Genomic DNA, 23,996 nt, shown 5'->3' on the forward strand with positions numbered 1-23,996 from the left:
CATTTTCCTCTTTATGTATTTTTAATTTTTGATCTGTTCTAAGTCTATTTTTTATACAATTAGAATCCAAGTTTCAGAATAATATGGCAGCATTGCCATTTCTCTACATTCTCACCATATGTATGTGTATATATATATATAATTACTTATTTAAAAATTTTCAATGTAATGGATATGAGGTAATATCTCATTGTGATTTTGCTTTGCATTTCTCTAAAGATTAATAATTTTTAGGACCCTTTCAAATTCTATTTGGCCATTTGTATATCTTCTTTCCAGAAATGCCAGATCAATCCATTGTCAATTTTTTAATCAAGCCATTCACTTTTGTTGTTGAATTGTAGTCATTTTTATATTTTCAGGATGTTAAGTCTTATGAAATATGCAGTTTACATCTATTTTTACCCATTTTGTAGGAGGCATTTTTACTCTATCAAGTTTTTTCTTTGTGCAGAAATTTTGAAATTTGATGCAATCTCATTTATCTTTTCTTCATTTTTTTTTTTTTTTTGAGACAGAGTCTCGCTTTGTTGTCCAGGCTAGAGTGAGTGCCGTGGCGTCAGCCTAGCTCACAGCAACCTCAAACTCCTGGGCTCGAGCGATCCTTCTGCCTCAGCCTCCCGAGTAGCTGGGACTACAGGCATGAGCCACCATGCCCGGCTAATTTTTTATATATATATATATCAGTTGGCCAATTAATTTCTTTCTATTTATAGTAGAGACGGGGTCTCGCTCTTGCTCAGGCTGGTTTTGAACTCCTGACCTTGAGCAATCCGCCCGCCTCGGCCTCCCAAGAGCTAGGATTACAGGCGTGAGCCACCGCTCCCGGCCTCTTCATTTTTATTGCTTATTCATTTGATGTTACATCTACTAAAACAGTGTCAGGACCAATATCATGACTTTTCCTTTATATTTTCTTCTAAGAGTTTTATATTGTATTTCTTATGTTTTAGCATTTAATTCAACTAAAATATATCCTACATATAGTGGAAGGAAAGGACCCAACATCATTTTTTTCTTTCATAGATATTCAGTTTTCCACAATATTTGTTGAAAGGGCTATTCTTTTTGATTGTGTGGTCTTTGTAATCTTGAGGCATGTAATTTGATCATGGACACAAAGATTTATTTCAGGGTTCTCCATTCTGTTATTTCATTTCATATTTGTCTTGGTGCCAGTAACATGTTGCTTTTATTCCTGTAGAGTTGTTTTCAAATCAAGAAGTGCAATGCTCCATGTTTTTACTTTCAAAAACAGTCTTGGAATTTACGATTCCAATACACTTTAGAATTTATTTTTATATGTATCCAAAATAAGTATTAATGGAATGTTATAGACATTGCATTAAATTTGTAAATCACTGAGAATGGTATTGACATCTTACAATTTCAAATTATCTGACCATTGAGCATGAATACCTTTAAGAGTGTGTTTAATTTTGATATATTTTTCTATTAGCCACTTTATATTTCGCTTTTGATTTCTACTTCCACTTCATTTTTTTTTCAGAAAATATATGTTGAATATTTTTAGGCTTCTTCAACTTGATAAGATTTAATTGTCGTAATATAATTTGCCATGTATGATTTAAACTATTGTATATTCTGCTGCTTTGGACTGAAAAGCTCCTTAAATGTCTTTTACATCTAAGTGGTCTATAATGTTTTTCTCATTATCTGTTTTCTTATTGATCTTCTATTAAATCTTTGTACTTAGTGAAAGTGAGGTCTTGCAGTCTCCTATAACTAATTTGTTGCTAGTTGTTTCTTGCCACACTTCTGTCCGTACTTTTGTTCATATTTGCTTAACATATTTAGAAGCCCTAATATATAATATATATGTAAAATATCTATGATAAAATATGTACAATAAATGTATATCATCTGTGTTTGTGTATTCTATAGATTTATCCTAAATGACCCATTTTATCATTATCTTATAGCAGTCTTTGTCTCTTATGCTGGTTTTTCACTTAAAGTGTACTTCTCTTAATTATGTCCATGATATCCTCCCCTAAATACTTACATAGATTTTTTTTATTGCTTTCTGCCAATATGACATTTTAGAGCTAAAGGAAGGCTTTTGTAGGTGGCATATTGTACGGTTGTTTGTTCTTTATCCATATACTTGTCTTAGTTTTCTTTAGAGAGTCTAAAACATTTATATTTAAAGTAACTTCTGAAGAAAATGAAGTTATTGCCATTGGTTAATTCTTTTCCATGTGCCTTGTCAATACATTATTCCTCATGCCTGTCTTACTCTGTTTATTTTTGTTATCTTAATTTTGAAGTGACATGCTTTGATTGCTTTCCAATTTGCTTTAGATTACATTCTATAGGCATTCTGTTTGTTATCACATTAGGAAATGGAGGCTACTTAAAATATTTCTGTTACAACAATATATCTTAATCTCATAACAACTTCAGTTCAAGTGAATACAAAACCCACATATCTTAGAGTGCCACATTTTGTTATTAATGTCACAAATGATGTGTTTTTTATTTTATATATGAGAACAGATTTTTTCACACTTGTGCTTTTGTTTATTTTTAATTCTATAGAATAATTATGAGGGTTTATGAGCCATCATGGTCCTATAGAATTCTATATATGTTTACAGATTTATCTTTAATACAGAGCTTTATGTTTTTAAGTGTTTATTATGCTACCCAACATCATTTCATTTTTCATCACAGTGGAGTCCATTTACTTTCTTGTGGACTGTTCTAGTGGAGATGAACACCATTGGCTTTTGCTTAGCTTGGAAAATATTTAGTTTTTGTATTGTTTTTGAAAAAATTCTAGATAAAGTATTCTTAGTTGATAGTATATTTTTTTTATCACTATAGCATTTTGAAAAATCTCAGCTGCTTTATTCTCCAAATAATCTTCCTGCCACTGTCCCACTATATTCTTCTTCTAGGAGTCTTTCTTAAATATATTAATCTATTTGATTATGTTCAATAAATTCCATAATCTATCTTCACTTGTCTCTCTTTTAAAATTTTGCTTCTATGACTCAAGATTTATACATGAAATGTCTTCAACTTTCTGATTCTTCTGCTTCATTAACAGTGCTTCTGTGCTTGCCTAGTGAATTTCTCAACTCAGTAATGGTATACTTGAGGTCTACAATTTTTATTAGGCTCTTGCTATACTTTTTATGGCATTGTTTATATATCACTTTCTTCAGGCAACAGATTGTGTTGGCAGTGTTTTGTTATTTCTTGCAGAGGATGGTTCAAATGATTATGTTTCATTTATTTCAAATACAGTAAATATCTCCATTTCTTAAGACTTGATTCCCAGAGATTTATATTTTTTGTGGATGTGGGACAGGTTTTGTGAATCATCTGCTTGCCCTGAAATCTTATGATAAGTTCAGTTAATTTTATCTTTGTTTTTAACTAGACTTTGTAATTTTGTGTGGTGATATTAAACTCGGCTCACTTTAACACTGTATGGGTTAACATTTAAATAAGAAATAGCCATTTATCCATCACTAAAATAATTCTCTATGTGTTTGTGTGACCATATGTGTAATGATTATGTATATTTTGTTTGAAATTTAAATATTTGTTATCTTGGTTTGTGCTCAATAGTTCTTTTGTCTTCACTAGGTGATTAGTCATGGAAATTGTAATTTCAGCAGCTCTTTATCTGTGAAAATGTATTATATTTGTGTAAGAAAAATAATTGTGTAAGAAGACTTCAAGATCACTGATGAGAATCAAGGCTTGTTGGACTTTCCAAGTAGAACATTGAGGATTGAACATAGGGGAGTGGAAGATGATTCCTGGTCAGCATGGAACAGTATAGACAGAAATAAGTGGAGTCTAGAACACTAACACAGGTAGTAAGCAGTTGAGAGAGAGGAGGATAGAAGGTCGAAACTCACATAATCAAAATCAGAGGACTTCTGGAGCCCAGGGAAAGAGTAAGGGGTTTTGACCTCCCCCACCCAAGTGCCTTGGGAGTGCAATGGATCAGGTTTCTCATCCTATGGGAGTGTGCTAAGAGCAACACGAGAGCCAGAATCACTACACCTGGACACCCCCTCCTCTGCATCTGCTACACTCCAGGCATCCCAGAAAGAAACATTTTGGTTCAAGGTTCTCATACATGTGTGACCACACTCACCCCATAGCAGCTGCCAAAGCACCTTGTACTGAGTGCCTGAGCCTGCCTTGGGCAATGGGTAGAACACTTCCAGCACAATCTGGACTGAATGACTGAGCATGCTTGGGCAGTGGGGTGCAAAATGCCAGCCAATGCTGTCTTCTAAAGTGTAGCTGGTGCTACAACTCAAAGTGGAGGAGGGTGGTTTGACACACAAACAACAGCTTCAGAGTGCTACAGGAAGACCATGGCACCTTCTCACCACAATAGTCGATGCTGGAATTGTCTGTGCAGAGATGCCCCCCTTTCTGTGCCAGGGGTACATTTTCACCAAGCTCCATCAGCATGGCCTTAGCTTGTGATCTACCCATTGACAGGCTTTTCATGCTATTTCTATTTTTGAAAACATGAAATTGAGAATTTGAAAGGAATTGCATTTAATCTGTAGATCACATTGGACATATACACAACATTAGGTCTTCTTCCCTTGAACAAGAACGTGTTCAAGAGTGTGTTGTTTATTTTCCTATACTTTTGCATTTTTTTTGTCTTTTTTGTTATTTATTTACAGTTTCATTCCATTCTGGTCAGAAATTAAAGTGTGTAAAATTTCAGTTTTCTAAAATTGGTTAAGGCTTGTTTTGTGTCTGAAAAGGTAGTTTGTAGGAAGAATGTATAATGAGCTATCAAGAATATTGTATATTCTACTATTATTCAGCAGAATGTTCTCTATATATCTGTGAGGTCTAATTGCTCTCTAGTGTTTTCAAACCTCCTGTTTTCTTATTAGTAATTTGACTGGCTTTATTATTATTGAAAGTGGAATACCACGGATCCTATCATTTTTTCTGTCTATTTCTTGCTTCAATTGTGTCAATGCTTTTTTATGTATTTGAGAACCTTTATATGAGATATAGATAGATATCAGATATACCTATTATATTTAAATGGTTCGCAGTGAATGATCTCTGTTTATATTAAATGTCCTTGTTTGTCTCTTGTGGCAGTTTTGACTTAAAAGTATATTTTATAAACTATAACATTTTGTGTACTACAAAAGTAATGCGCCTAATATAATTTTGAACTCCACTGGTGTTGTATGCTTAACATTTTCGTGGTATATCTTGTTATTTCCTGCCACTTTTTGTCTATTTCTTTCACCAGGTATGAAGTCAAGTCTCTTTAGAGAGAATATAGATGGATTTTTTTTTTAATTCCTTTATTTGACTGTGTCTTCTGACTAGTAATACTAGTACATATATATTTGCATAATTTTCTCAAAGGGATGGATTTATAATTTCCCTAATATTAATTGTTTTATATAACTTTTGCCACTATATTTTCTTTCTTCCCACTCCTTTCCCCCTCATTGCACCTCACTGATTTTTAGTGATACATGTTTTTACTGAGGCCACATTTTTTGTGTGTGTCTTTAAAGATTTTTCTGCTGTTCACTGTGAGAATTACATAAAATAGTTTGAAGTTGCAACTTATGTTAAACCGATAACTACTTAACTTCAATTGTATACAAAAATTCATAATCTTTACATCTGCCCTCAACTATATGATATGGATGTCAAAAATTATGTCTTTTTATATTGTATGTCACTTAACACATGGGAATGATCATTTTTATTTTGTCTTTCAAATTTTATAGCATAATTAAATGTTTTTGCACCATCAATATAATACCGTGGGGTTTTAGTTTTCATATGTGCATATCTTTCCCAGAGAGTTATGTACTTGTCATGGAAAATAGAAACCAGCTATTCAAAGGTCATCAAAAACCAGATATATGGACTCATGTGCCATTGGTTTGAATCTCTTTTGAAAGGGAATCCAGGAAATGGAATTTTACTGCTAAAGTGATAACTCTGTATCAGTGGGGAGGAAGGGTTTTGCTGGGTAAATGTAACAACTGTTCCTTCCCCTTCCATATGGTTCTTGGTGTCATTCACATCTGGGATGCCATGAAATATTATCACTGATGATTTCTCAATGAATCATGTTTGCAAGTATATTTTGAAGGTCTTACATCTAAGATGCAAGTAAGATTATGGTAATCTATTGCACATTATTGCTAATGTGCTTGCCATAGTTTTGCACATTCAAATTGTGAAGTATATTTACCTAAGTATAATTAGTGAGATACTTTGTTATTTTCATTTATTTCAGAACTGTCTTCCCATTGCACCCAAGAACTACTGTCAGAGCAGGGTATAAAAGCTTCATTCCAGAAATCAATAATGAGACTATATGGAATCTGTAACCTTGACATTGTACATTCAAGAAAGGACTGGGAGTGTGTTGGTAAGTGTAAGCGTCAAAAAGTATGTTATGATGGTCTTACCCAATGTTTGTCAAGTAACCATAGGAAAATCTTCAAAAGTTATAAATGTATAAAAATGTTTAGCAAATCTTCAAATCTAAATATATCTAATATAAGACATACTAGAGAAAAAAATTTCAAATATAATGAATGTGGCAAACCCTTTAACCACAGATCAAACATTCTTGGACTTAGGAAATTTCACACTGTAGAGAAACCCTACAAGTGTGAAGAATGTGGAAAACCCTTTAACTGCTACCCAAAATTTACTATACATAGGAGAATTTACACTGAAGAGAAATCCTACAAATGTCAAGAATGTGGCAAAGCCTTTACCTGGTGCACAAATCTTACTCGAAATAAAAGAATTCATAGTGGAGAGAAACCCTACAAATGTGAAGAATGTGGCAAAGCCTTTACCCAGTGTACAAATCTTACTCAACATAAAAGAATTCATAGTAGAGAGAAACACTACAAATGTGAAGAATGTGACAAAGAATTTATCTGGCTCAGAGACCTTACTCAACATAAAAGAATTCATACAGGAGAGAAACCATACAAATGTGAGGAATGTGACAAAGCCTTTACCCAGTACATACACCTTGTTCAACATAAAAGAATTCATAGTGCAGAGAAACCCTATAAATGTGAAGAATGTGGCAAAGCCTTTATCTGGCTCAGAAACCTTACTCGACATAAAATAATTCATACAGGAAAGAAACCATACAAATGTGAGGAATGTGACAAAGCCTTTACCCAGTACACACACCTTGCTCGACATAAAAGAATTCATAGTGCAGAGAAACCCTACAAATGTGAAGAATGTGGAAAAGCCTATACCCAGTGCATAAACCTTACTCAACATAAAAGAATTCATACTGGAGAGAAACCCTACAAATGTGAAGAATGTGGCAAAGCCTTTATCTGGCTCAGAAACCTTACTCGACATAAAATAATTCATACAGGAAAGAAACCATACAAATGTGAGGAATGTGACAAAGCCTTTACCCAGTACACAAACCTTGCTCGACATAAAAGAATTCATAGTGCAGAGAAACCCTACAAATGTGAAGAATGTGGAAAAGCCTATGCCCGGTGCATAAACCTTACTCAACATAAAAGAATTCATACTGGAGAGAAACCCTACAAATGTGAAGAATGTGGCAAAGCCTTTATCTGGCTCAGAAACCTTACTCGACATAAAATAATTCATACAGGAAAGAAACCATACAAATGTGAGGAATGTGACAAAGCCTTTACCCAGTACACAGACCTTGCTTGACATAAAAGAATTCATAGTGCAGAGAAACCCTACAAATGTGAAGAATGTGGAAAAGCCTGTACCCGGTGCATACACCTTACTCAACATAAAAGAATTCATACTGGAGAGAAACTCTACAAATGTGAGGAATGTGGCAAAGCCTTTACCTGGCACATAAACCTTACTCAACATAAAAGAATTCATACTGGAGAGAAACCCTACAAATGTGAAGAATGTGGCAAAGCCTTTATCTGGCACAGAGACCTTACTCGACATAAAATAATTCATACAGGACAGAAACCATGCAAATGTGAGGAATGTGACAAAGCCTTTACCCAGTACACACACCTTGCTCGACATAAAAGAATTCATAGTGCAGAGAAACCCTACAAATGTGAAGAATGTGGAAAAGCCCATACCCAGTGCATAAACCTTACTCAACATAAAAGAATTCATACTGGAGAGAAACCCTACAAATGTGAAGAATGTGGCAAAGCCTTTATCTGGCTCAGAAACCTTACTCGACATAAAATAATTCATATAGGAAAGAAACCATACAAATGTGAGGAATGTGGCAAAGCCTTTTCTCAGCACACACACATTACTCAGCATAAAAGAATTCATACAGGAGAAAAACCCTAGAAATGTGAGCAATGTGGAAAAGCCTTTTCCCAGTGCTCAATCCTTACACTACATAAAATAATTCATAGTGGAGAGAAACCATACAAATGTGAAGAATGTAGCAAAGCCTATATCTGGTGTAGAGACCTCAATCTACATAAAACAATTCATACAGCAGAGAAACCATACATATGTGAAGAATGTGGCAAAGTCTTTATCTGGCTCAAAGACCTCAGTCTACGTAAACGAATTCATACAGGAGAGAAACCATACAATTGTGAGTAATCCGGCAAAGCTTTTACCCAGTGCTCACATATTAATCTACTTGAAAGAATTCACCACAGAGAAAAATTCTACAATTGTTACAAAATCTTTAATACCTGCTCACATTTTACTCATCATCAAAGAAATAAAACTAGATAAAAGTGAGATAAATGTAATGACTTTGGAAATACTTTCCCAAAATATTAGCTTTAAAATATACAACAGTACTTAAAGTAAACAATAATAATATAGAGTGCTGACAATACCTTGAGTTATAACAGACATTTTATTAGACATGGGAGAACTTACCCTGAAAGTAATGCTCCAATATTTTCTCATTGTTCAACATCACAAAATTTTTCATAGATAGAAACCTTACAAATATAATGAATGTGAAAAAATATTTATGCAAAAGGCTTACCTTTAGAGAACAACAAGGAATTGATACTTAAAACTACTTTACAGATATGATAAATTTCAGAATGCATTTAATCAAGAATCAAGTCTAAACAGAATCAGAGGACTCAAAGGGCAATGCACTTGGGCTCTAACACATTCACAGATTTCTTAAACCAAGTTGTTGAGTATAGAGATTAAACCAGTTAAAATAGATAACTTATTTGTATGTCAGTTTTTAAAACAAGAGATTTTTTAAAGTTATAATGACATGTAAAATATACTTTCTAGTCAGGTTGGGATGCAAATGTAATAAAGTATAATTTTTTGCAATTTTTGATAAGGAAATACTGATGTTATTCAACTTTAAGAACAGTGGATGCTATGCTTTCATTTTTAGTGTGTATGTGAATGCCTATGGTTAATGATAGCTACATCACAGTTATTAGAAGTCTTTGTGTATTAAGTACACATCATTCATGTACTTTCCCATGGAAAATTAAAATCACTGAAATGTAAGATGTCTGAAATGGAGAGGTGCTTTGTAGTTGACTTCTAAAAAACAGTTTTTCAAGTGACATATGATATAGGTATATAGACTAATATCCTTCTCATTATAATCAGAATGAAACAATGACAATATTACAAATAACTTGTTTTACTAATTGTACATTAGAATAATGAAACAGTGAGTTTTGAAATATTTTAGATTACATGTAAACTTAATTTGTTTTATTAAATTAAAAAATATTTTATTGTGTCATCGTGATGTAGATTGAATGAACTGTGAATTTGCCACCAACATTAATCTATTGTATGTTACTCAAAGTTGGGGGAAATGATTGTAAAGATGTATTATTGGGTTACATAGTAAAATTAAATCATTTGTGATCCTGTTTTCAGTGACTTCAAATATGTAATTCTTTGAAGAATAATGTTCCCAAAGTTTTTTTATTATTATTTTTATAATTTCATTGTAACTGTAATGCTTATAATAAAGTTTGTCCATTTTATGTAAAGCCATACATTTTTGAATACTGAATGAGTACTTGTTACACTTTATCCTACATTTTTTTTTCAACATGCGACCTGTCTGGCCAGTGAAACAGAAATAAACACTTTTTTTAATTTCTACTGAATCAAATATACAAATACATCATGGTTCAGATGAACTTTAGTTGTATTAGATTTGCAGAGTAAGTAATTATGTTTGTGTGAATGAGGATGTATACATATTTTGAAAAGAAAAGGAGAAATATTGAAAAAATAGGTAATTTCATAATTGTTGAGAAGTTACTAGCAAACAAGAAACTCCAAATATTTTGAAAGCAAAGGGTTTTTTTTTGCTTTATGTTGAATTAATTTGTTTAAAATTGTAAAGTTTCTAATTCAGAACCTGCCCATGCCAATCCTCTGTTCTTACATGCTTATTACTTATGCTAGGCCTACTCTATTATTTTATTATTTGAAAATTTGTTATGTATTGTATATATGTCCTACTCTGCAATTATAAGAATGATTTTTATAAAATTTAATTGTGGCTCCAGGTAAGAGATTGAAATATCCAGGGTGAAAAATGTCACTGATTTGCATGTGGAGTGAGGGGACCTGCAGAACAAACTCTAGAATTTATAAGTGGGAATTCTGCTTCTTTCATTTCATAATTGTCTCCAGCATTTTTTCCTATCTTTTTATCTTTTTCCTATCTTTTTCCTTCTACAAATGTATCTAAGCCATTTTTTTTCTGCCTGCAATTGGGCTGCAACATTCTCATTGTTGTACTCACCCCCTGTGAGTTCACATAATACTTTAAAAGTTCTGATGAGAATTGTAGAATTATTTAATTACATGAAAAAAATTTAAGTAGAGACTTGAAGCCATATATAGGCTATACATGCAGTATGCTGATTACTTAATTAAGATAAGAGAGATTCAGAATCCTAAGCTTAAAGTAAGAGCCTTAAGTATAAAGACAGATATACAATTCAGAATGCCAGTGGATTAAATCAAGAACTCAGTATTGTTTGCTGTGTAAGAGCAAACAGTTATTAGATCCTAACCTGTAATGCCATAAATATGAAAATAATTACAATAAGTAAATAATGAGTGTGTGATGCATATGGTAAGTACTATATAAAGAAACATGAGAATCTAACAATCTGTTAATTGAGAGTTTAGGTAAATAAAGAAGATTGATTTTAATTATTAAGTACTTCATTAATTATGAAGTACTTATAGTACAACATATGCATCTGTCTAGAATCTATTTATGAGTGTGTATTTTCAGTGTTAGAATATAATAGAATGATTTCTCTGGATTGAAAATATTTGGTTATAAAAAAAAAAGAAAATATTTGGAATAATCTTTCTTTATCTTTTATTTCAATGTAGAGAATTTATTTTACATGACTTTATCTTCCTTTACTTTAGTGGGTGAAGTGCGTAGTCCACAGTTCTCATTTTTAGTCATGTAACTGTGGCCAACAATTTGATCATTCTCTCTAGAGGAATCTGAGGGATCATGGCTGCTATTTGATTGAAAATTTCATTAGTGATTTTGGATGCAATCCTGTTTTCTATGCTCACCGTGGCCAGAGGTGAGACAGTGAGCACCACATGCCTCTTTAGTCTCTTCCATAACATAATGATCAGCACCAGGAAGTCCAGGTGTCTTTAGCTTCAAATAAAAGTGTTAAAGCCCCTTTCATGTTCTGTGCTGGAATATTAATCTGTTGGTAAATATCAGAGTTCCTTTGCTTATGACTGACAACTGGAATGACAAAAGCATCATTCTCACTCTGTTGCCCAGGCTAGAGTGCCATGGAATCAGCCTAGCTCACAGCAACCTCAAACTCTTGGGCTCAAGCAATCCTTCTGCCTCAGCCTCCCTAGTAGCTGGGATTACAGCCATATGCCACAATGCCCTGCTAATTTTTCTATATATTTTTACTTGGCCGATTAATTTCTTTCTATTTTTAGTAGAGACACAGTCTTGTTCTTCCTCAGGCTGGTTTCAAACTCCTGACCTTGAGTGATCCTCCTGCCTTGGCTTCCCAGAGTGCTAGGATTACAGGTATGAGCCACTGCACCCGGTCAGCACAAACTCTCTTTACACCAATAACTCGTTTAAAGAATTGGCTCAAATGGAAAGATTAATTCCTTGGGTTTGGAAATAAATCTCTTTTGCGAACCGTTATATCTCTGTGTAAATTTTTAAAGTTCACCACTTAGTGCAGGGATTAGATGTGTCAGAAACCCTAGCTAAATGAGTCTGCAGATCCACCAGTAAAAATTGATGGCACAAATGATGGGACAGGAAATCTGGTTTGATATTAATGCTTAACTAAAATATGATGATCAAGTTATTTCTCAAATTCAACAGTGCTGTATTAAAGAATGGAAAAAGATAGCTTCTCTTAGACTGTAGCTTCCTATATAAATGTTAAACAAAATGTTAATGAAACTCATGTAGATTTTATTGCTAGATTACAAGAAAGATATGGTACAAGACATGGTTAATCCTCCTAATTTATGAAATATGATTTTACATATATTGGCTTTTAATAATGTTAATTGTAAATGCCAGCAGCTTTATGCCCAGCAAAATTAAACTGCATGGTTCCACCACTGCCATGGCTGCTGAGCCACCCAGGCTGTGGCTGTGCTCAGCCAGCAGCCCAGTACCAGCTCCCCACAACCGCACACCAATGGCACCTTATGTAGCAAGGGGAGCACCTGGCTGCTGAAAAAACTTTTACGAATTTGCCTAAAGATCCAGTCAGACATTTAAAATGCAACTTTTGGCTGAGACTGTTGGCTCAAAAGATAATTTCACAGAACAAAGACCATCTTGTGACAATACATATACCTATATATATATTTGTCCTGGTCCTACAGGCACATTAATATTAATTAATAATTTGGTCATATTTCTATTACATCAAAAAGAGTATCAATACATAGAGATAGAATTGATTCAGCTTATTGGAAAGTAATTTCAGTTATGATGAGTTTCACTTCCAATTATAGTATTCAGGCTGGAGTAGTATTGCACAATTTCTGCTATTAATATGTAAATTAAAAAATCTAATGTTTTAAGACAAGGAGGATTTGGAAGTATTGGAATAAATGTATATTAGCAAAACTTTATTAATGACCAAAAACCTCAATTAGAAATTAAGGTAAATGGCAAATCTTTTGTTGAACTTATAGATACTGGAACAGATGTTACAATTTTTCTAAAGGTTTCTGGCTAAGGGTTGGCATAATAATAGATTTAAAAGATTGTTTTTTATTATCCTTTTGCAAATATCTGATAGAGAAAAATTTGTCTTAACCATACCTGCTTTAAACAATCAACAGACAACTAAATGGTATCAATGGAATGAAAGGGAAACAATTCTATACAAAATTTATAAATAAAAATGACTTAAAACAAAAGTATTTTATTAAGAGATAATTTTGGATAATTTATTGTTTTTTTTAAACCAAGTACATTCAATATGTGAATGAGCATTAAAAATTAAGTGTATGTAAAAGTTAAAGGTTATAAAACATTTATAAAATCTTAGCTTACAGTCAAATTGGTTAGAATTAGGTGGATTTGTTTATAAGATTTTATTAAAGTTAACTATCATTGATACACTAATAGAATGAAATTTGGTTTTCTCTTTCAATATAGATTGTCATGATATGAATAGAAATAACAAGATTTTGTATTCACCTTTTAATAAATTGCGAAAATGAAGGCAAAGAAAAAAAGACAGACTCAGCCTGCTTTTTAACTTGTACTATAGTCTGTCTATTAGGTCTTATACTTGTTTGAAAAACTGAGTCTCCTCTCTCAAGGAATGGGATTTTTGCATTTTGAAAAATATTTGAATTATTAGTTTGGCTATAATTTTATAGGAACCTATAAACTTGTTTCATGATGACAAAAGTCTTATGATAAAAAATTCATGACTTCCTGCTTTTTAAGTTTTCATTAAAATGTAATGTTACTAAAAATAAGAATTCTGGTCAATGCATGCAATTCTACATATAAGATACAGCATAGAATAAGATGTTTGTGATAGGAAAAAATATAAAAGAAAAAGAATGTGTTCTTGTTAAAATATATATTTTGTCTAATTCATGGGTTATTTAAAGATTGAATCAAAATAAATTTAAAAACAAAATAAAAAGAAAATTTCACTTGTGAGTAAGAAAAAGATGTAAGAAGTCAAAGAATATAACGTTTTATTTAGAAATTTTTTTTTTATTTTTGGCTGACAATAAATCCTTTCTTTTTATTATTTCCATAAAGAAAAGATAATGTAAAGAAAGGATATTGCATAGAATTTTTTGTTCTAAAAATGACTGGTTATTCAGGAAAAAGGAGTTAGGGCAAAACACAAAGTTTTAAGGTATATTTTATAGATGCTGCGTGATACATGCAAGATGGGATAAAGTTTATGAAAAGAAATTTATTAGGGAATTTTGACTAAAACAAAGATCTTTGTTAATATTAATTTACTCTTAATAAAATGGCCTGCGTACTCATCTTAATTCTTTAACATGTTTTCCTTTTAATTTAAAAATTATGACTATGTAAGGTTTTTCTTTAATTTGGTAACTAACCTAAAAAAAAAACAGAAACAGACTAGAACAGATGAGTAGCCAAGTCCCTGAAAAAAATATTATTCCTCTTACTAATTCACAAATTCAAATGGCTATCAGTGAAATCTGGATTGGCAATCAGATATATCTGCTTTTATAGAAAAAATTGATAATCACTGTCCAAAAAATAAATTATTCAGATTTCACATTTAACTCAATAGATATTACCTACAATAGTAAAAACATACTCATCAAACCTTAAAATATATGTTATTTAAACAAAAAGGGGGAGGTATATGATCCCCCAGAGATAGAATAAATTAAGCCTTCTTTAATTTTTTTGAGTTATCATAAAAAAGATACTTTAACAGCAGTATAAGGTATTGGAAAGGGAGCCATCCACCAGATACTTTCCCTCACTAGCCTATCTGGTGGAAAGGTGATAGAGAAGAATAAATGGAAAGAAGGATGGGTGAAGGTGTGGGGTAGAGGTTTTGGCTTGTGTTTTGACAGATGATGGACAAACAGTCTGGATTCCAAGCAGAAGAATCAAACCCAGAGTGGAAACCCAAGGTGAAAAAATGGAAGAGACCACCAGAAGTGAACCAGGCCCTGGCTGAGGGCATTAAGAGGATGAAAATAAAGAATAGGAAGTGCTGAAGCAAGAAAACATCCCAGCCATGGATCATGACATGCGGACAGCTGAAGAGGACCTATGAAGAAGCAGACAAAATATTGAAGTTGATGTCTGTACCTAAAACATCTGTAAACCTCTTTCTTCTCATGATCTGCATAGTGAGCATGGCGGTAAGAATGTCTGATAACCCCACTTATCATTACTGGGCCTGTATTCCCAACCCAACTTTAAATAAGATTGTCAATCGGGCTGGCATTCCTTTCCTAGTATTTAATAATGATTCTAATTGGCTACCAGGACCTTACGATTATTGTGGTCCAATGAAACTCCATGAATAGGACACTATAATTAATAAATATGATGATGAAACATAAGGCCCTCCCATATGTATTGGTAAAGGTATTCATTGTTTAAAATCTGCTACTCAAATCCGTCTAATCACCTGCAACTCTACCAGTGACAAAACAAAACCCTGGTTATTTCTTTTAACTGTCTCCTTTTTTTTGCTTCTGGACATATTACATTTGCACCTACAGATGTACCCATCTGTAAGGAGGTAGTAATTTCTGACCCTAAATCCTGGGTACAATGGAGAAATTGTAAAAGTCACATGGGACGCATTCTTACTGGGTCACCTTCTTGAGGTTATGTATTAATTGAACTGGAGTCCCCACGGACATCCTGCCTCATCTTATAAAGTTAAAAAACTTTGTTATAAAAAAACCTGTCACCTCGATGTCTATAACAGACACTAACTTTGTAAGTCATGTTACATGGCTCAATTATGGTATGAGCACTCCAGCTCCTCATAGTTTAGATGGCTCTATTCATCAGCAACTGTGGAAATTATCGGCTGCTTTACACCCTTTGCAGTCCTGGATTACCACAAACACATTAGATATAAACAGCAGCGGAGAGTGGAATTTTTACCTAAACTCTACTCATTATACTCAACCTTGTGTTAAATTGCCTTACTTATTCCTGACTGGACATGCTATATATGATGCACCCTCCTTCCTAGTGACTTATAACAGCTGTTCTTATTTTTCTCTATTGATTATTCCATAAAATTCAATCCTCATAAAGAAACACTTTATATTCTTAAAGCCAGAGCAGGGCTGTGGTTACCTGTTAAAATGAATAGAATTTGGTAGGGATCCTCAGCAAAGTTTGCTTTGGATAAACTACTTAACCACATTCTTAAACTTACAAAAAGATTTATTGGTCTATTAATAGCAGCTACTTTGGGAATTATTGTTGTCACTGCATCTACCAACACAGCTGGTGTAGCATTACAACAAACAGCTGAAACTACTGAATTTGTTCAAAAAATTGGCATTATGAATCAAATCAATTATGGTCCAATCAGAATCAAATTGACAGCAAATTTGCTGGTTAAGTGGCTGACTTACAACAAGCAGTCACCTTACTGGGAGACCAGGTCATAAGTCTGCAAAAGCAACTTAGGCTCTGTTGTGATTGGAATATCACTCAATTGTATTTCTCTCTCTCTCTCTCTCTCTCTCTCTCTCTCTCTCTCTCTCTCTCTCTCTCTCTGTGTTTATACACACACATATATAATCAAACTGTATTTCTTTGGCATCATCCTAGCTCACAGCAACCTCACACTCCTGGGCTGTGGCAATCTTACTTTCTCTGCATCCCAAGTAGCTGGGACTACAGGCATGCACCACCATACCCGGCTATTTTTTTTTTTCTATATATATTAGTTGGCCAATTAATTTATTTCTATTTATAGTAGAGATGGGGTCTGTATCTTGCTCAGGCTGGTTCAAACTCGTGACCTTGAGCAATCTGCCCACCTCGGACTCCTAGAGTGCTAGGATTACAGGCTTGAACCACCGTGCCAGGCCTATGCAGGTTTTCTATTTCTGGTTTTAAATTTTCTGAAAATTAATATCTTTATAGAACTTACCCATTTGTCTGAAGCTGTCAAATGTATTGATCAAATTGTACAGACTATTCCTTTAGAATAAATTTAAATCGGTATGATTTTTAATGAAGTTCCACTTTTATTCATTATATTGGACATTTATGTTTTCTTTTATCTCCTAGATTAATCTAGCTAGAAGTTTATCCAGGGTGTTGATATTTTCAATAAACCAGCCTTATCTTGATTGGCTTGTGGAGTCCTTGCTAGGTAAAAAACTCAGACATGAAATTCTGAAATATCTCAACCAGCAAATGGAGTTATATTTACTCTGAGTAAAAAAGTAGTGGAGATTTCTTTCACATAGTGTGAATATACTTAACACTACTGTACTGTATGCCTAACAATGTGTAAGATATTATACAGGGTGTATTTTACCACAAATTCAAATTTTATAGTACCTATATAGTCAGTCACCAAGTGATTTAGAATAGGAGAGGATTATTCTGTCTATATTATCACATTGGTGATATTTGCCACATTGACCAGAATGTTTTCTAAGTCATGAAACCCCCATTTTTGTTTTTATTTTTCCTTTTTTCAGATAGTCCTAGAGGGTTTTGATTCTATGTATTTTCTTAAAAGTGGGAGAAGTTTTAGAACTCTCCCAAGACTTTTTTTTGAAAATAGATATCTAAGGTGAGTTCTAATATGTCCATTTCCTTGTGGGTTTGTCCTAGACTGCAAGCCCTTTCCTGGCAGTATCCAGGGGGCAGTTCTAGTAATAAGGCAGTTTCTCAGAAGCCAAGGCATGTGAGTGGAGCAAGAAGAGGGTGGGGAATGAAATAAGATCCTGACAGGTGAGGAGAAGGTGGAAGGGATGCAGCCAGGAAAGTGGGTTACCTGAGTGAGATCTTCCCCAGCAGGGGAGTAGCACAGCTGTGCTTTTATATGGATCCAACAGAAGACCCTGGACAGGGCCATCTGCCAGAGAGTACTGAGAGAGCCCTGACCTGGATCAAGCAGTGGCAAGGTCACTATGGCAACCAGAGGGAGAAGGTGATCTAAGATGATATTCATCAGAACTAAATTGATCCCATCTAGAAAGGAGGAGAGCGTGAAGGAGTGAATGGGTACATACACACTTAATGGTTGCAGTGCTCACTGTCTTGGGGATGGACACACTTGAAGCTCTGATGCTTGTGGGGCAAAGGCCATATACATAACTTAAACATTTTTACCCCTGTAATATAAAGAAATAAAAAGAAATATTTGAAATAACTAAATCTTGTGGGAAACATACCACAAAGAGCTACTAAACCAGAAAGACTATACTCAGCATTACAGAAGCCCCTCCAAAAGTGAGAGATGTGGTGATTGGTACAATGGGCAAGAGTTGGGAGGGCACCCCAGGAAGGAGGAGTCAGGGTCTGAGGGATGGGGGTTGCAGGTGCCAGTGACAGAGAAGACGCCTTTTTGCACACCCCAAACTCTTTCATAGACTTCAAAAAATAAATAAATTTTGAAGGGGTCTCATTCCTCATTACATTACACATATTAGCTATGTAAAAATTCATCCACAATGTGATTCAAAAATATTGTTGTGTGAAAAAAGCAGAATGGCTTTTGATAACATTTCTTTGCAAATAATTATATTTTACAAGGTTTTCACATTTTGATTTTATTTGTATTTTGGTTTGTTTTTAACAAGCTAGAGGTTTTACATCAGGCTTCTGATATTGTTTTAGACCTTTGAAAGTTCACAGGTAGTAGCTTCTAGGCCTGTGTTACTCCCCTGATAAAACAAACTTACCCTCCACTCTTCACTGAGCACACGCCTTGGGCAGTTTTATCTAGTCCTGTCACATCAGCTCCCCCTAAATGCTACAAATGCTAAAATGCAGCTTCAGGTCCACACACCAAACCACAGCCCAGAGGTGGTTGCCTTCCCTGGGTAACACATACTCACACTTAGCAGGTGGAAAGCTAGGCTCACTCTGGACCTTCTTTTACACCCTCTTTGGTACTTCAGATCATCTTGTCTCAGCAGAAGACACCACAATCATTTGTCCTCTGAATTTGAAAGCCCAAGGGTCATTATCAAGGCCTATCCTTCACTCCATATTCTTAACCACTTTGGTTCTGTGCTTACTGGCCATTAAACCTTGCCCTCAGCTGGCACTCACAGTCAGCCTGATAGTTTGAGCTGTACATTGATGACGAATCCATTTTGCTCTTGTGTGATGAAGAAAGCTTTCAAGCACTGAAAGCTTGCTTTACTTTAAGGCAGCTTAGGAAAATAACTATAATAACTCATAGTAAGGACTTGTTAAAAGGTCACAGATACATAGTAATATATTAGGTGAACATACACACTGCAACTACAGAGATAAAAGCTATAAAAGTAAGAGCTTTTGGCTGTCGACTAATGTAGACACTCAGCTGTGCACCTTCATATCAGGGCTGTTGACTAAAGTCCATGCTCAGCTGTGCATGTTCATCTGTGGCTGTCAACTATAGTTGATGCTCGTATCAAAGTTGTTAGTAGGCTTAAATTCCTTCAATTTCTTAATATTTCTCTTGCCTGACTCATATGGTCCTACCTCAGTAAAAAATACCATTCTGCACTTCATCTCACCTCTAATATTACCTGAATATACCTCTCTCCTTCCTCAATGCCAAAGCCTCAGCAGGGCCCTAGTCACTGCCACCTTGATTGGTCTGATGGGTTCCCAACATGCCTTTCCCGTGAAAGTTGGCCACTCCAACCCATCTTCTACACCTCTACTAGGTAGAGGGATGCCGAAAGGCAAGTTTTATCACATCAATCCCTCCATATAATTCTTCAGAGGCCCATATAATTTCTGAGCTATCAGAATCAGTATAGAAAGCTCCTTTGGTTCGTACTCTAATTCCTGATAGTTTTCTTCCATACTCTCCTTCATCATTCTCCCTGTATTATTTTCATAAATGTTTAAGTATCTACTTTGCACTAGCCACTGCTGAAGGATCCTACACATGTCCCATGCTCTCTCACCATTTACAAATAAATGGATGTTCTAAATACATCATGCCATTTTCTACTACTTTACACATACAAACATTGCAATTTTTTTCCCTGAACTCCTTCATCAATTCGAGTGCCTAATTAGCTACAGTCCATAGAAGTGTTACTACAGAGATAAAATGTAGTGTGTTTTCTTTACTTATAACTTACCTGGTTTTCTTCAGGAGCCCCCAGTCTCGAATTTCAAGAAAAAAAATTAAGTCCAACTCTCATTTCACAAATGAGAACACTGAGATTCAGTAAGCATAAAGAACTTGTTCAAAGTTATACACGAAGTAGAGGAGCTTGATTTGCTCGAAGTGGTACTTAGAAGTATGCTATACAGCTTCTTTCCAAATGGCTCAGTTATAGAAGTTTTTGCACTGCTTACAGGAGCTTTCTGCTGTGAAGAAGCTTTGCTATGTCCTGAGTGGCTAAAATTTGGTCCATTCATTCAATATAATTAATCCCTTCTGGCAACTTTCAGACTTTATAAGGAAAGAAAATCTCTCACTTAATATCCCTTAGGCAAATAATACATTGGGGTAAATTGAAAGAAAACTAGAACTTGTATTGATGTTTACTTTTACCTTTAAATGTAGTGATGATGCTTTGCTAATATACAGATAATAATAAAGACTCTCATGTGCATGAATTAGGGTTGCATGCCACCAAGTTTTAGACAAACAGTAGGGACCCCTGTTCTCTACTGACCTCAGCTCATTTCCTTCTACTCTCCACCCAGCTCATTCCACTTGAGCCACAACTCACCAAGCTCACACGCATTCGGCCCAACCCACCTGTCCACTGCCCTATATATTTTCTGATCAGCAAGCCATCCCTCATGTGCCAGTTCTCTAAGTCTATGTTTGTTTCTCAAATGGCCCTCAACTTTCTCTCTAGGGATCATCCCATCTCTCTCACTGACTGAGGCATTCATCTCTTCCTCCACATCACCCTGTTGGCAGCAGAGTGTCAGATGCTGGCCGTCCTTGCTTAGAACTGCTACGTGTCGTTATGTCACCCATTGTGCTACCCCATCCACATTCCCCATGTTCTCTGTGTTCTCCTGGTGCTTCCATCTGAGGACAGTGCTCAATGCCTTGATCCATGTGCTCTATCCTCTGACTTTCCATTACTTCACCTCCAGGGAAGGTCATCATTTACTTTCTGAGATCCCAGCTGTATTTAAACTAGTCTCTGCTGACACTTCCCTCTATATAAGGGTCTTTTTATCCATGGTGTTATTTTTCTCTTCCCTCCTATCTTAGCTATTACGGCGTCCTATGTATATATACTGTCCACTCGACTGGTGACAGTCTCAAGCCTGGGGCACATGGAAACCCTGGCTACTTACTTCTCTCACATGTCCCTGGAGTCTCTATTCTATGTGGCTTCCATTACCAAGTACCTTCTACAAAACGCTCATTCTCCTGGGCAGAAAAAGTGGTCTCTGTCATCTACACCATCCTTATTCCAATACTTAACCCTCTCATCTACAATCTGACAAATGGGGATGTCTTTGGAACCCCCAGAAGAGTTCTCAGAAAATAGGGAATATGACATACTTAACTTTCCACCGAAAATCCAAATCTAAAACAATGAAATATATACATTGAAATGGTGGTATTTACCATATGTAGAGCACATATTCATATACATTTAACTATAAAGCCAGATATTTTGAAGAACAGATAATAGACAAAAAGAAATCATCCTGTCTTCAAAGTTGATATGTGAATTGGTCATTTTCTTCCTTTTATTCATTTCTGTGTTTGTACTCCAATATAATATATTTAGAATGCAGCTTATTTGTGTACTATATCAAATATCCATTTCTTATTCCTGTGCAATCATCTTATTTGGTTATTGTTATTTATTTTGCTATATTTTTGTTTTTATTTGAGAAATAATTGTATATGTACATGTTGGACACAGTGTAATGATTTTATCTAGGCATACTTTGGGAAAGATGTGATAAAACTAATTGATATTTCTCAAAAAGCAGGAATGAATGTTCCACAGCTATATGTCAAAAACCTCAACCAATCTAATTGTCATGGAAATGAAAGTTAAAGCCACAGTGAGCTATTACCTCACACCTGTGAGAATGCCTATTCTCAATATGATGAATGCTAAGTGCTGGTGAGGATGTGGAGAAAAGGAAACACTTGCATATTGTTGCTGTGAAAATAAATTAGGACATCCAAATTTATTTGTATTTCAATAAATTAAGAGGGTATCAGTTGTGTTTTTTTCTTTGATGTCTACCCCCCAGCCCTGAATCCCTGGTGAGCACCACCACCATTTGAGCACTGTAGTGTTAATCAGTCAGTACCAATTTGATGGCAAGTATATGTGAAGCCCATTCTTCTGATCTTGTGTCACTTAAATTTGGATATTGGGCTCACTCAATTCAGGAAAATATAAGCAGTGCTAGCTGTCATTTCTTAAAATTGAGTAATATTTCATTGTAAACATATGCCCACTATTAATAATCCACTCATGAATTGATGGGCTCTTGGGTGGCTTTTATTTTTTTACTTTAAACTTGTAACATGCTCATTAATTTTATTTCTTCAGAATTTGTATCTTCGCAAGTGTAGGTGCTTATCAAATAATCAACAGGTGTCTTGAAAGTTTCATCAAACTATAGGAGCTCCCACTAAGAAAGCCCACAGGGAAGGGTGAACTGCAATGCAGATTACGGGTAATGACATATTCATTACCCTTAGGATAACCTAGGTCACTTTGCAAATCTTATTACGTCTTGGATGGGGAAATGCTATATTGATAATACATTCCCTCCTTCCTCAGGTGTAAAAGTGGCTCAGGGTAGAATTAAGGGTGGAGCAGCACCAAATTGGAATGGCAGCCTTATCCATCTCCACAGCTGGAGCAATTGCTGAAAACAGCGCCAAAACAGGGCACCATTGTCCCAAGAAGGACCAGAGATACTAACTATCTTCTTAAGATTTGTAAATTTTTTGAAAGATTTATAAAAGTTTTTTTTTAAAAAAATACTTTTTCTGAAACTGAGAAACATCACTTTCAAATGAAATATCAAGGAACATAGCTCCCTATCCCACAATTTCCATGTGAAGATGGGATCCAAACTTCAGTGAGCACCTAGCTTTAAGTTGCAAAATTATCTCCTCCTGCATTAATTTCAGAAGCTTGTTTTTTATTTGAATTTAACCAATTATCAAAAGAAGAGAGTCTCACTAATTACCCAGTAAGTTTATGGTGCACTGTTTAGGACAAATAGGGCTGTCTAGACTTCTTTCTTCAAAGCTAATTATTATTTATCTAGATAACATTTATGTAAAAGTTAGGATATCCTTAGTTATATACTGGAACGACTTTATGTGTCCCTTTGCCATCTCTCAGTGGATTGGCACTGTGCACATCACATTGTGATTTGAGTAATAAAAGGGTTTCTTTTAATTCTCTTTTAACTTTGTGGAGTGGTTTTCTTAGTTGGATACTCTTTACTATTAATATTTCCTGAACACTTTCCAGAATTAAAACTGCAACCTAAACATAAAATGTGCCCACCATTTATAAATTACAAGGGCTTTGAATACTAGATTCCTTCTTGAGCATCCAGTCTGTAACCTGCAACTCTGCAGCACAGAGCTTCACTGTCCGGACATCTGCACACAGTAAGTTCTCTAGGCCTCTTTGGTGTCTACTGTCCCTCCAGAGCATACTTAGACCAGATTCCTGTGAATACACTCTCATAGGATAATGATCAGTAGTTCTATATTTCTCTAAATGCATCTCACATCTTTAGCACTGAAATGGATTCAGAGACCATGGGGCTCAGATAC

General features: G+C 34.8%; 1 protein-coding gene across 1 annotated transcript in view; it reads left to right on the forward strand.

Annotated features, from left to right (window-relative positions):
* LOC142865674 (uncharacterized) overlaps positions 1 to 23,996 on the forward strand; it is a 144,349-nt gene that overhangs the window by 86,363 nt on the left and 33,990 nt on the right. The window contains 4 exon segments of the mRNA XM_075998856.1: positions 6,296 to 6,583; positions 6,836 to 7,648; positions 7,901 to 7,984; positions 8,069 to 8,470. Of these exon segments, the coding sequence (XP_075854971.1) occupies positions 6,296 to 6,583; positions 6,836 to 7,648; positions 7,901 to 7,984; positions 8,069 to 8,470 (1,587 nt within the window).

Source organism: Microcebus murinus, chromosome 31 (assembly GCF_040939455.1).
Source record: "Microcebus murinus isolate Inina chromosome 31, M.murinus_Inina_mat1.0, whole genome shotgun sequence".
Classification (NCBI taxonomy): Eukaryota; Metazoa; Chordata; class Mammalia; order Primates; family Cheirogaleidae; genus Microcebus; species Microcebus murinus.